Raw genomic sequence first — 12617 nt, 5'->3', positions numbered from 1 at the left:
CTACTGCAAAAATAACCATTAGAATTTTGTAAAATCATTCTGCTAATGGTTATACTTGTCTTGCTAGTGAACTTTTAGAATACTTTTATTTTCTAAACAAAAGCGGAAAAAATGTAATTGTTTGCTTCCCCCCCCAGTTATACCGTTAATTCAATTAATTGGAAATCTTGAATGCATAAAAATAATTTTGTAAGAAATACAGGACGAAACATTTTATTTTCGATGTTCGATATTTGTCATTAGGTAGCATAGGGTAAGGTATTTTGAAAAAAACGTTTCTATGGTTCTTAAATCATTTTGCCATATGATAATCTGTAATTATTAATAGCTATATTGATTACTTGTTTCCTCTGTTAGAAAATATGATGTATATTTATAATTAATAGAAGTTTTAGGTGAATAAGTTCACTAATCGTATACACAAATATAGTTACAAATATAATGTAATTTCATTTCAAGTGGAATTTGATTTCGTTTAGGGCTTCTTGAGAAAAAGCATTAAAATGTTTATTAATAGCAATATGCTTGACATTTTGGTTTTTCTCTGTTGTAACAATTTTTGCTATATAGCATTACATTACATCTTTTACCTATAATTTAATAGATGTATAATAGAGTAATTTTATCTTATACAAATTTTTTTTCTCATTCTAAACTCAGAAGGAATCTAGCTCAACTGCTTGTTTACTATCCCATGTTAGTTTACGACAACTAAAAGAGGAAAACATGGGTACCGAATTATTAGTTTTATTCATCAGTTTTTAAAAATTCATTCCATGTTTTGGTTAAAATAAATATAATTTTGTATCATCTCTTTTAATTATTCAAATGATTTGTTTATAATTTTTTTTTTCCTTTGTAAGAAAAGTAGTTGAAATTTCCAAAAGTTTTTCATCTCGCCGGAAGTTGTCAATGGCGATGTTGGGGAAACTGGTATTTGTTTCAATTAGATTTTTGTTCCATATTTTGCTAAAATGCTATTGTTCTACTCTTTGTCTCTCTGCAGTAAATCAACATTCTTTTGAAACAAAAGCATACTATTCTATTTGGCCACTTGCACATGGTGCAAAAAATGTTGCCTCAGTTATTGTGTTATTTTTCTTTTCTCCCTCGTCTTGAAAACCGTGAGCGCGGGAAATCGACAGAAACGTATGCCACCCACAGAGAAATTCCAAAATGCTTCGTCAGCGGCATTTCAAAATGTACTTTTCGCTTGTGATAAAGTATTCTAATTTTTACTTTTGCATTAATTCGATTATTTATTTTCCATGCCATATGTATTGTAAAGGATTTGAGACTATTTGTATTTTTAATTTTTATTTGAATATTGTATAGATAATGAAACTTTTATTGGAATTAGGTTTTGAAATAAATAATATATATTTGGGAATTTTGTTAAGAAATGCTTTTAATTTTTTGAATTTGCATAATATTCTTCTTCTAATTTAAATACTCGTAAAATAAGTAGTTTCAATTGATTTTGTTATCAATGACTATTTCAATTATTATAGTTTTTTATTCATAACTGCAGCTTTCTTCATCAGGTGTGTCAATTTCAATGGCTTTCCAATATCTAATGAAAATGTTCTATACATGTCATAATAATTCATGCCATTAATTTGAAAAATAAGACTTTATATGCATGACTTTATATTTTTATGTGAATAATAAATGCATCAAATTATATATAATGAAAAAGAGAAAATTTACACACACTTTTCCAAAATAACAGCTTTTTATTAAAAAAAATAGCGTGTCTTTTAATACATTAATAAAATATGGCGGTAAAGGCAAATACTTTATCTTAACATATCTTTTCCTTGATAATCATTTTATTTTTTTTACTTTCATGCAAAATCTTTTCCGAAGTAATTACTTATGAAATTTATTAAAAGTGAAAGCAATTGATTTTATGTTTTAATTGTGGTTTTTTTTTCTTCCGGAAGTGCATATCAATGTTCATGTCTCTAGATGAATTTATTTCTAAACACAGAAATTAACTTATTTACATTTTTCTGATGTTTCAAAACTTCAAGAATCTCAATTTCATTGACTCTTGGATATCTATATGCATATGACTGGATACTGTTTCGGTTTCAGTTTGAATTCAGTTTCAAGATTTTATTCCGTTACTTCAAATTTTTGATATGAAGTATGTTTACTATTAAATATGCGGATAATAATTTTAAATAGAAATTTATAGAGGTTAATTGATGAATTAGTTCGGTCTTTGCAATAATGTTACATTAATTAAGCCACTGTCTATAAACAGGATAGGAAATAACAAATTTGTTCATACTGTGTGCTATTATTTTCTCAATATGTGTTTCCTTTTAAATTAAAGTTATTCTAAAAAAATGTAGTGGTGAATGATTGGTTTCTAAGGCAATTCACTTCTATAATTTATTAATATTTTTTCAATTAGTTTGGAATTTAAATTTTACGAAGATCCTTAAGAGACGAAAAATGAACAAAATGTTTTGTTTATTCTTTTTATAAGATCTTGTAATCGCTGACCTTCACATCTTTTAATGTATTAGTTAATATTTCCGGGTTTAAATGCTACTTAATGTGAATGAATGATTGATTGATATGATTGATGACTTGATTCAGAACTGATTAATTTGATAATATCTACTGTCGTAAGTTTGAATTAGAAGAAATTTGGAAACAAAATTACCAAGTACTTGGTATTAAATTCTGTTTAAATAATCAGTATAGGTTTACTGTATTTGAAATTTAATTACTATTGTTTTCACATTCCTGTAACACGAATTCAGAATTTCAAATTCATTTTTAGACTTTAAATGTTATTTTAAAATCTGGGATTTCTCTCTAATATTTTTTAAACAATTTTTAAGGATTTGTTTTAATAAATAGATGCTTTATAACATTTTTTCCATTTTCATTACGATTTGAAAATTTGTTGTTATTGTAGTTTTTAAAATTTTTTATTTACGCATTAAAAGAAATGAAATGATAGTTATAGATTTTTGTTGAATTAATACAAAAACTGATGCTTATCAACCATGTTATATTTTCAAATTTTGTTCTGAAATTTTATTTTCAAAGAAGTTTGTTAAAATCGTATAAAAACTGCTTTATCATTAAAAATTTATATTCTTTAAATGTTAATGGATTTTCTTGCATTGAATTATTACTGATTATACGGTTTTGAATATTTTTATCTTTTTACTTTTGCTGAATACATTGGACTCTAATAAATACGTTTAAAATATCCATGATAAATACTTGTATGCAGAAATATTATCGAGGATTGACCTAATCCCAAGTGAAAGTTCGATGAACAATGAAGAGATTTATCAAATGATGAAAATTTCATGCCATGGACATATAATTAAAGACTTTAGATAGTTTTATTTTGTTCGATATTGCTCTAATTCTAATTGCTAAATCATTGACATACTTTTCCACAGCATAAATCAAAGTGGAATTGATTTACATTTAATTAATTACTAACCAAAGCGTCATACATCTCGTAAGATAAGAACAATTTAGTGAATGTTTCAGCTGCGTAAACTCCACTTAATTTAAGTACAAAATCAAGCGAAGAAATAGAACACAAAGCAATGAATGGTTTCAATGCCATTTGTGGCTTCATTGATTTAAACATATCTTACCTGATAGGTAGTACGCTTGTGGATGAGGTACTTGATTACTTCTGATATTCCATGATGTGACTTGACTCTGACTCAGAGCTATGGAACATAATAATAGCACGCCTGCGAAACACCTAAAAGCAAAAAAAAAAGCAAATTCATTATGATAATTATTTAAGAGTCTGGACACACAAATTCTCTTCTGACACTGAATATATTTTACAGAGAGGACAGATGTTTAATAGAAATTGAATCTGATTGCTGTGAGAGTCCATAATAAATTCAAGATATTTTCAGTTGCAATTTCATACCAATGAAAATACGAAAAATGTATTAAATTGTAACAAATTTGTTCTTTTAAAAAACTTGCTGTGACGTTAAATTAAATCAATTATGAACATAATTGTTAATTTTTTAACCTGAATAAAAGGAAGATTTAGATAAATTGGGACGATTATTATTATTCAAGGAAGAATGCATGCATTTTAGAATGTAATTGATGAAATTTCATGTACTTTAGCAAAAGGATATTGCTATCAATCTAAGTATATAAAAAATAAGAGAATGAAATTAAGAATAAATTTTATAAGTAAATTACCAGTGTTTTTAGTCAACTAATTTAGATTTCAGGTTCATACACAAGGATTTTTTAATGGTAATTTTATTTTTTAAATTTAAGAAATTTAAAATATAGTTTTATTTGATTAACATCAGAAAGTAGAGCAACAGCAAAAAATTTCTCAGTAGAGCAACGATAAAATAATACTCAATTTAAATTAATAGAAAAATATCTTTAAAAAACTTTTTTCTAATGAATAAATTCTTTATCATGAATAAATATGATTAAAAATGAGCAATGAAAAATTAGCTACAATGAACTATTTATAAATTCGTGAGTGAAATAATTATTAAAATAAAATATTTCAGTAACTAGTCATTTTGAAATGTATGAATATGAAATTCTTTCAATTACAAGTGTTTATCGAAGTAAATATGTTGTATTAAATATCGTTCAGTTAATAAAAAAAATAATATTAACGTAATAATATCAATTAATAAATGACATTAATAATAATAATGACATTAAATTAAATCAATTATGAACATAATTGTTTATTTTTTAACCTGAATTAAAGGAAGATTTAGATAAATTGGAACGCTTTAGTAACTATTCTTTTTTAAATGTATGAATATGAATTTTTTTCAATTACAAGTGCTTATCGAAGTAAATATGCTGTATTAAATATTGCTCAGTTAATAAAAAATAATAAATAAAATAATATTCACGTAATAATATCAATTAATAAAATAAAATTAATCAGTTTCTAAAAACTCACTTTTATTAGTGTTATAAAGATTTTTAAAAAATTTAATGAAGCTTTTTATAATTATTAGTCTTATTATTATAAGATAATTATAAGACTAATAATTACAAATAATTAAAACATTATTATAAATCTAATATAATCTTCAAAACATTTTCTTCTCAAATTCTATTCGTTTATGGGATTCACTAGTTTGGAATAAAAATTTAGTTAATTTTATCAACTTTCTCAGAATTGAGTTCTAAAACTATTAAAATAATGCATTATCAATAGGAAACCACAAAAATAAGCAATTCAAACTCTGGGTCATCAAAATTGATTATGTTCCAAGATTGAAAATTTAATAAGCATGAGAATAACACAAATTAAATTACATAAATTACACCTTAAATAATATTGTGTAAAAATTGTTGCTGAATTTTTGTTTCACATCTATTTACTTATAAATAGTAAATATTTACAGAAAAAGAACAGTCTTACCTCATGACCGTCATTTTTAACAGTAAAATGATGTTCTGGTTTCAGTGAAAACTTTTTTCAAAATGAAGTGAACAAATAATGAATAATACTTATTATATAAAAGAATCCGTGCCTTTTAAACATTCATAAATATTTTTTATGTTAAATAAAGTTGTTTTCTAAAAGTACAAGAACGTTTGAATGACGTTTTTCGTCTTCCAACTCATAATAATTTTTCAAGATAATCATTATACGTGTCATTCATTTGAAGTTACTAAGCTAAAAAAAAGATATATCAACTTTGTAGCGGCATTTTGAGTCAATAATTTTCTTCAAAATCATATCCTGTCTAGATCCCATTAAAATAATTACGGAAACATTAACCATTATCAAATCCTTCGTAAAACATTAAAAGCGATTATTGCCGAAACATAATTAATATTCTGTTTCGAGAAAAATACAATTAAGTAAAAAAATAGAGCAAGGTCAATTTTCAATATTTCCTTTAGTTTATACGAAAAAGTATTGCACTCGGAACGATCTCGGTAAAGAATCGAACTTATTTTGCTCTCTTGAATATCCGAATTCGTCCTTGTGAGTGACATATTTCAATCAAGCAATTCGCCTGACATTGATCAGTTTCCCTTGAAATAACCATTGATTCACTGATCGCTGGAAGGGCCTTCCATTAATTAAAAGTTCCCGGCAGTTTTTTTTTCACCGGGTAATACAGTAGTGTTTATGCAAATATTAGATTCAAATGTGGGCCAAATACTTCGAAAAACAGGATTTACGGCTTTCGGTTTTTTTTTTATTTTTCCCGTTTCGTAAATCAATTTATTTCATGTGAAGAAAAAAAAAAACGACTTTTCAGTATCTGTAAGTTATTAGACTAAGATATTCAATATCTCCCAAATATTTTCAATGGCAGTGTTTTAATTTCGTCTGCTTCTTTTTTATCTTTTCACTATATCTTTATATTTGTGCAAATATATATGAATAATAATGTTAATATAGTTTTATTAAGAATGATTGTTATAAAGTTTTGGGAATTTAAATTTTTAGTTACAATTAGCCATTTTACAAATCGTAATTATTTAAGCATTATGAATTTTTAAGTTATTTTATATTTCAAGTAAAAATATGTGATTAACAGATTCGTTTATTAATTAATAATAAAATTATTTAGAATAAACTTTTGCACAATAAAAATACAAGTGTAATAACATCATGTATCTATGCATTTCAGAACTCGATAAAATAATAAAGAAATGACATTTAATTTGATGAAATAACTTTTTGAACAGTGATAGTCTTTTAAAACACATTTAGAAGTAAATAGTTTTATTAATTAGAAAACTAATAAAACTATTAATTAGTTACTTGAATTAGAATTAATTAGATTGACTGGATTTTTTTAAAGAAAATTATAATATAAATGTTAGAAAGTTCATAGAAATATGATTTAACTTTAAATGTAAATTTTTAAAGTATTAATACTTCTTACAATTCCTATTTATATTTAATTTGCGTAAAAATCATTTGTTTTAGCATTTATATTTTTTTTCTTCTGCAGAATAATAAAAATAAAAATAATCAATGACTAATATTTAACAGAATTCAATAAAAAATAATTGAATGCTTAGCGAACATGACATCCTCAGTTTACTAAATAAGGCAATTAAAAAAGTTTTTTGGAATACAAATTTGTTCAGATAGTTTGAGCTACTTGTCAATAGGAAACCGAACTAGAGGGAGAACGATCCATATATTAAAAAAAATATTAAACCATAAAAATAAAACGACTTAACGCTATTATTCTTTTATTGCAAGGGGAAAAGTAGATGCTGTTATAAATCTGAAGTCTCTCAATTCTGACACGAGATTAATAGAGATATTGAGAAAATTAGAATTCTGAGAATTTAACTAAAAATTTATTCTTGTTCTTTAACCTCAATGAGTTGATAACAGATATACTAATATGAAATAGAATAACGTTCATGGTGTGGAAAAAAGAAACTAAATTGAATTTTAAAGAAAAGCAGGATGCAATAGCTGCAATTAATAAATGTTTTTCTGAATAGTTAGATTCCGGTTTGGAATATTTCCTGAACTCTTAAATATGTAAAATTATTTAAATATGCCATAGTCACATGGAAATATTCTCAATAGATATTAACTTTTATTTATTTAACTAGCAAAAGCGTGGAATTTTAATTACATTGAAAACGAAATGCATGATTTTATTTTCTTTATAAATTTTTTATTGTAATTTATCATAGAATCAGATATTAGTTGTTTTTTTATTTACTGTGCAATCAAAATATTCATTTAACTACAATATAATATTTATTGTTTCTAGCATTGGTACAAATAAAATGCAAAGTTATTTAAACTTCACAATACATTTTTTGGCAACTTATCATGGAAACTTTGAAAGAATTTAAAGAATATTCTACAAATTGCATTTTGCTTAGAAACATATAGTCAGTAAAGTTAACAAAAATTGCTAGTATTGTTACTTAACAGTTCCAAATTTTCCAAAAATAAGTTTCTAAAAGATTATTAATATAATTTTGAAACATCATCTGGGAAATTTTTTCTAAAAATCAATATGACATTAACAGCAGATACAGATTTTAACTTCTTTTTAGTTACTGTTACCAATTGACAATACATTGTATACTCACCAATTCTAGATAATTATTTTATATTGAGATGCACAGTATTAATTTTGCAAACGAGTTTTAGTTAGAAAAGAGTAAATAATAATTTCTTTGTTTCTGCTCTATTAGGATATCTACTGTGTGATCGAATCAAACTGTTTCATGTATTTTATTATATATAATAAAGAGTAATTTGTTTTTCTTCAAAAATTGGGAGGAGAGTGTTTAGTCCAATCGCACAATTTTGTTCAAATGGTAAATAATTCTAGCACATTCGCCATTAGCAATGCATATCTGTTTGGCTAAGGACACAAATAGACTCAAACTTTGTTCTAGTTTAATATAGTACACAAAATAATAATTCCTTTTTATCTGAATGCGATAAAATTTCACTGAATTTTTTTTTACTCTATGATAATGTTTTAGAATATGTTCATGCATTTCTAAATACATTTGTGATAAATTTTGTAACTCAAAGCCTAATAGGCCTCTCTTATGGATTATTAATGCATTCAAACACTCACATAAACCAATATATGTTACTTAAAATTATTATTTTTATTGTTAATTATTTATTTACTTAAAATTAATGGCATTCAAATATGCTCTTTTTAACCCTTTGCACTCAGATGGTGCCTTTCACTCACCATTCAAGACAGTGCATCATTTTGATGCCTCGTTTTATTTATTTATTTTTCAATTTTGATTGTTAGAAAAGCTTACAAAATGGAAAAAAGATGTAATTTAATTTTCCAAAGAAGTTCAACTTAAAAAAATTATGTATATTTATTTTTCAGAGCAATAAACAAATCTTTGTAGTAGATCAATAATTATGCATCGAATTACTTTTCCGAGTGCAAAGAGTAATTATTAAGTCCATATTATTATTTTTGTGATGCATCGTGGAAAACGCTTGAAAATCGCATGATTTTAGAATATTTTACAAATAAATTTAATAATTTCTAAACGAATAGTTTGATCAGGATATAGTTTTTATGTTTAAAACATTCAATCTATCAATACTGCTGGAATGCCATATTATTCTTGACATTCTAAAAACTAAAATTTTAAACTTTTCAATGCGGCTTAAAGCAGAATCTCAGTATTTATTCCAAATGATACGGAAATTCTTCTATTGATTATTTATTCATTATAAATTAAAAACTTTCAGCAACAAATATTAAAAAAGACTTTTAATCAATAATTCAACTTGATACTCTCATTATATTTAATATGTTTTTTAAATCTGCTCATTTAAATGTCAACTCAATCGTATAATATATTAAAATACTTGCGCTTGTGCCAAGAAAAAAATGTTGTTTACTCGTAAATATTCATGATATGGCCATTAGAACTAATCTTCTCATAAAGCAGTTCTGAATTTTCTTTTTTTCTTAAGTCTGAGGATTTACAAAACATTCAACGCGAAGCAGCGTCTTTCCCTTTCTATCTCGGCTCTTTATCGACGATCAACCCTTTCATTTCGCTTCATATGCGTTCATCCAAGCATTAAAATCTCCCTTTTTAATCATTATTTTAAATCGCCGCAATGATCTTAATAAGCCGACTTTGGCTGAAAACCGATCGTCAAGCAAATCAGTCAGCTCTATCGAACTGATGAAAAGAATCACACTGTCCTACTCCTACACCGGTGTTCGAAAATTATCGAACAGATAACATTTCTAGTTTTGGTCCTAACCCAGGCGTGTAACACGATGTTTGCACGTTTTTGTAGTATAATAGAATGGACGTAGCGTGAGCATGAATTCTTTTCTCACGCTAAGTTGGAATCGTAAAGTTTAGTGACCCGAATTCGATTCATTTCCATTGGAACATTCCAATGAAGAATGACGAAATGGGATTTGCATGCGTTCCGCTCCTCTTGGAGGGGGTGGGGCGAGCTGACTCAGGATATGGAACGAAATGGCTAATTGTTCTCCTAATTTATGGGAGCAAATTTTTCTCCTAAACATATTATATATAAAGAGAAGCTTTGTAATTATCTAATTCGGCAGAGGGATTTGGATCTTTGAGTTTTGATCTTGGAATTCTATCTGTCCCCAAATACGATAATTCAAAAACGTGATTAGTCCAAGATATGCATTTTTGGTATTTCCCCCAAATTGTATCTGTCCCCAAATGCGATAATTCAAAAACATAATAAGATAGAAATATACAATTAGATAATAGATCTTAGATAATAGTTATATAAAAATTATAGTTTACTATAAAATTTTGGATGAAATTCGTCAGCAGGAGTTTATCTGCCTCTCATTGTCAAGGTGATCATTGATGATCTAGGAGATGACTTTCCATATGAAATAAAAAATGGCGAAATCGTTACAGCGGTTGAGGCTACAGGATTTTATCAACAAATTTTTGTGCTTTTTAAAATAAATCGATTTTTTTAGATTTTCTCGAATTTGAACGAGACCGAGGTGGTTGATAATCGATGGCACATCTAAGGATCGTGAGCATTCATAGAAAATAAAAAAAAATTGCGAAATTAGATGAATGGTTTGGCTGATAACAGATATAATAGATAAAAATTAAGCAAAAATTTAGAGTTCCTCAAAAATGTTTACTGATTGAAATTTAAAATACTATCTTTCCAAAAATGCCAATTTAATTTTATTATTATTTGCTAATTTTTATTAAATTCTAATAAAAGTTTAGAATAACACTTTTGTTTGTTGTATCTAAAGTAAAATTGACATTTTTTTTTCTTTCATAAAATCTTTAAATCCTTTCAAATTGAGCAAAATTTTAGATAAAATTTATTATACTGTCCTCAAAACATAGTGTGATTTTAATAATGCAAATTTTATTTATATTGTATTGTTTGTAATTTAAGATAACTAAGTTAATTATCCATGTTGGTTATATCGAAGGAGAATATTTTCCATCTCAGATTCTACAGATAGGACGATGTTCATATCTACCAGTTGAAAATGTTCATCAGTCCATACGAGCTAATTTATATCGAACTCACAGTGATTAAGGAATTCCATTCAGAACGTTAAACGACTAGGATAGGCATCTGATAAAAATCACTAATCATGTGCCAATCTCTATTGCATAATTTTCATGATTGCATAATTTTGGATAATTACATAATTTTCTCGAGGAATCATGTGATCAGAAGCATTCTGCTGATCTTATGTTAATGTAAGGTGATGTATGCTTGGACAGTTCAAAAGGTTCAGTGAACCATCTTCATTGATTACTACAGAATCAGATTTTCATCCGCTTCAAAGCGATTATCCAAAGTTATGGTTTCTTCAGTTTTCTAGTTGTTTTACAAAGTTTGAAAATTCCCCAAAGTTTTTAGTGCGGAATCATCATTTTCATAAAATGATTTAACAAGTAAAGTACCATCAAATAAATTGCAAGGGTTTTTTTTTTCTTGGAAAAATATAAGTAACAGACAAGATTCTTTTCGTTGCACTTGTTTAACTCTTTAAAGGGCCATTTTTTTCTAGTCATATTATGTTAAAATATTTTTAGACTTGAAATTAGAATAAAAAAAGGGATTCATTTAGCTTATTAGATAAATTTAATTTGATTAATTAATTAGGTTAATTAATATTTAAGTAACAAACCAATAAACATCATTTTGTGTAAGATAAAGAACTGAAGCCTCTAAGTTTCTGTCTTTCTAAAAAAATTTGTCAGAACTTATGCCAACCTACATAAAATTAACATAACAAAGATTGATAAATTTGGTGGGAAGCATACTTCCTACAACCCTAAAAAGGTTTTTTGCTGAATGCGAGAAACATGATTTTTAAAAGCAGCATATACATTTCAGTTTAGTTATAAATAGCCATCTAATGGCTATTTTTGAATTTTACATCTAAAAGTTTGTTGCAATTTTAAAAATAAGTTTGCCAATTTCATGGTGTTTCGTTAAACATTTACGGATAGATAAAAATATTTATATTTATTACTATCTTTACATTTAAGAATAAAGAGTATAAATCATACGCTATTTTTAATGGTTAAGGAGTAATTAATAAAAATTTATATTCAAATCATTTTAGCCTTGCTCAAATCTCTAATAAAAATTAATCAAACTTTTTATACATTTTCCAAGGTTTATCCAAGTTATATAAAAGAAATAATTTGATTTAAATTAATAAAATCAATTATAATAAGCAGAATGAAATAAACGTGCTTAATATGCGTATAAAAAGAACATTCTTTATGAATAAGTAATTTCAAATATATCCGAGATATCGTTACTGTTGCATTGATTTTTATTCATAAATTAAAAATTTTTTTTTTGTAAAATAATCTTTTAACAAGAACATTTTTATCATGTTTTCAGCCCACAACAATTCATTTGATCTAGTTTTTTGTTCTCCTTTCGTTTTCGTGTTTTGCATCAGAAATGCAAGAAAAATTATAATTTGGAATGAAATAGAAAACATTTCAACGACGTCAATCCATTCCAATATCCTCTTATGAAATCAGCAATGAAAAATGATTCCTAAGCGACACGCTTAATTAAGTAGAATGGTAAGTTCAAGTACCATTTTTGATGT

The 12617-nt window shown here is 26.0% G+C and overlaps 1 protein-coding gene across 1 annotated transcript in view; it reads right to left on the bottom strand.

Annotated features, from left to right (window-relative positions):
* LOC129981279 (peroxidase-like) overlaps nucleotides 1–12617 on the bottom strand; it is a 60414-nt gene that overhangs the window by 24020 nt on the left and 23777 nt on the right. The window contains exon 2 of the mRNA XM_056092051.1: nucleotides 3642–3754. Within this exon, the coding sequence (XP_055948026.1) occupies nucleotides 3642–3754 (113 nt within the window). The remainder of the gene's footprint in view (nucleotides 1–3641; nucleotides 3755–12617) is intronic.

This window comes from Argiope bruennichi, chromosome 8 (assembly GCF_947563725.1).
Source record: "Argiope bruennichi chromosome 8, qqArgBrue1.1, whole genome shotgun sequence".
NCBI lineage: Eukaryota > Metazoa > Arthropoda > Arachnida > Araneae > Araneidae > Argiope > Argiope bruennichi.
The sequence above is the reverse complement of the archived record's forward strand: the minus strand, read 5'-3'. Positions and strand labels throughout refer to the sequence as shown.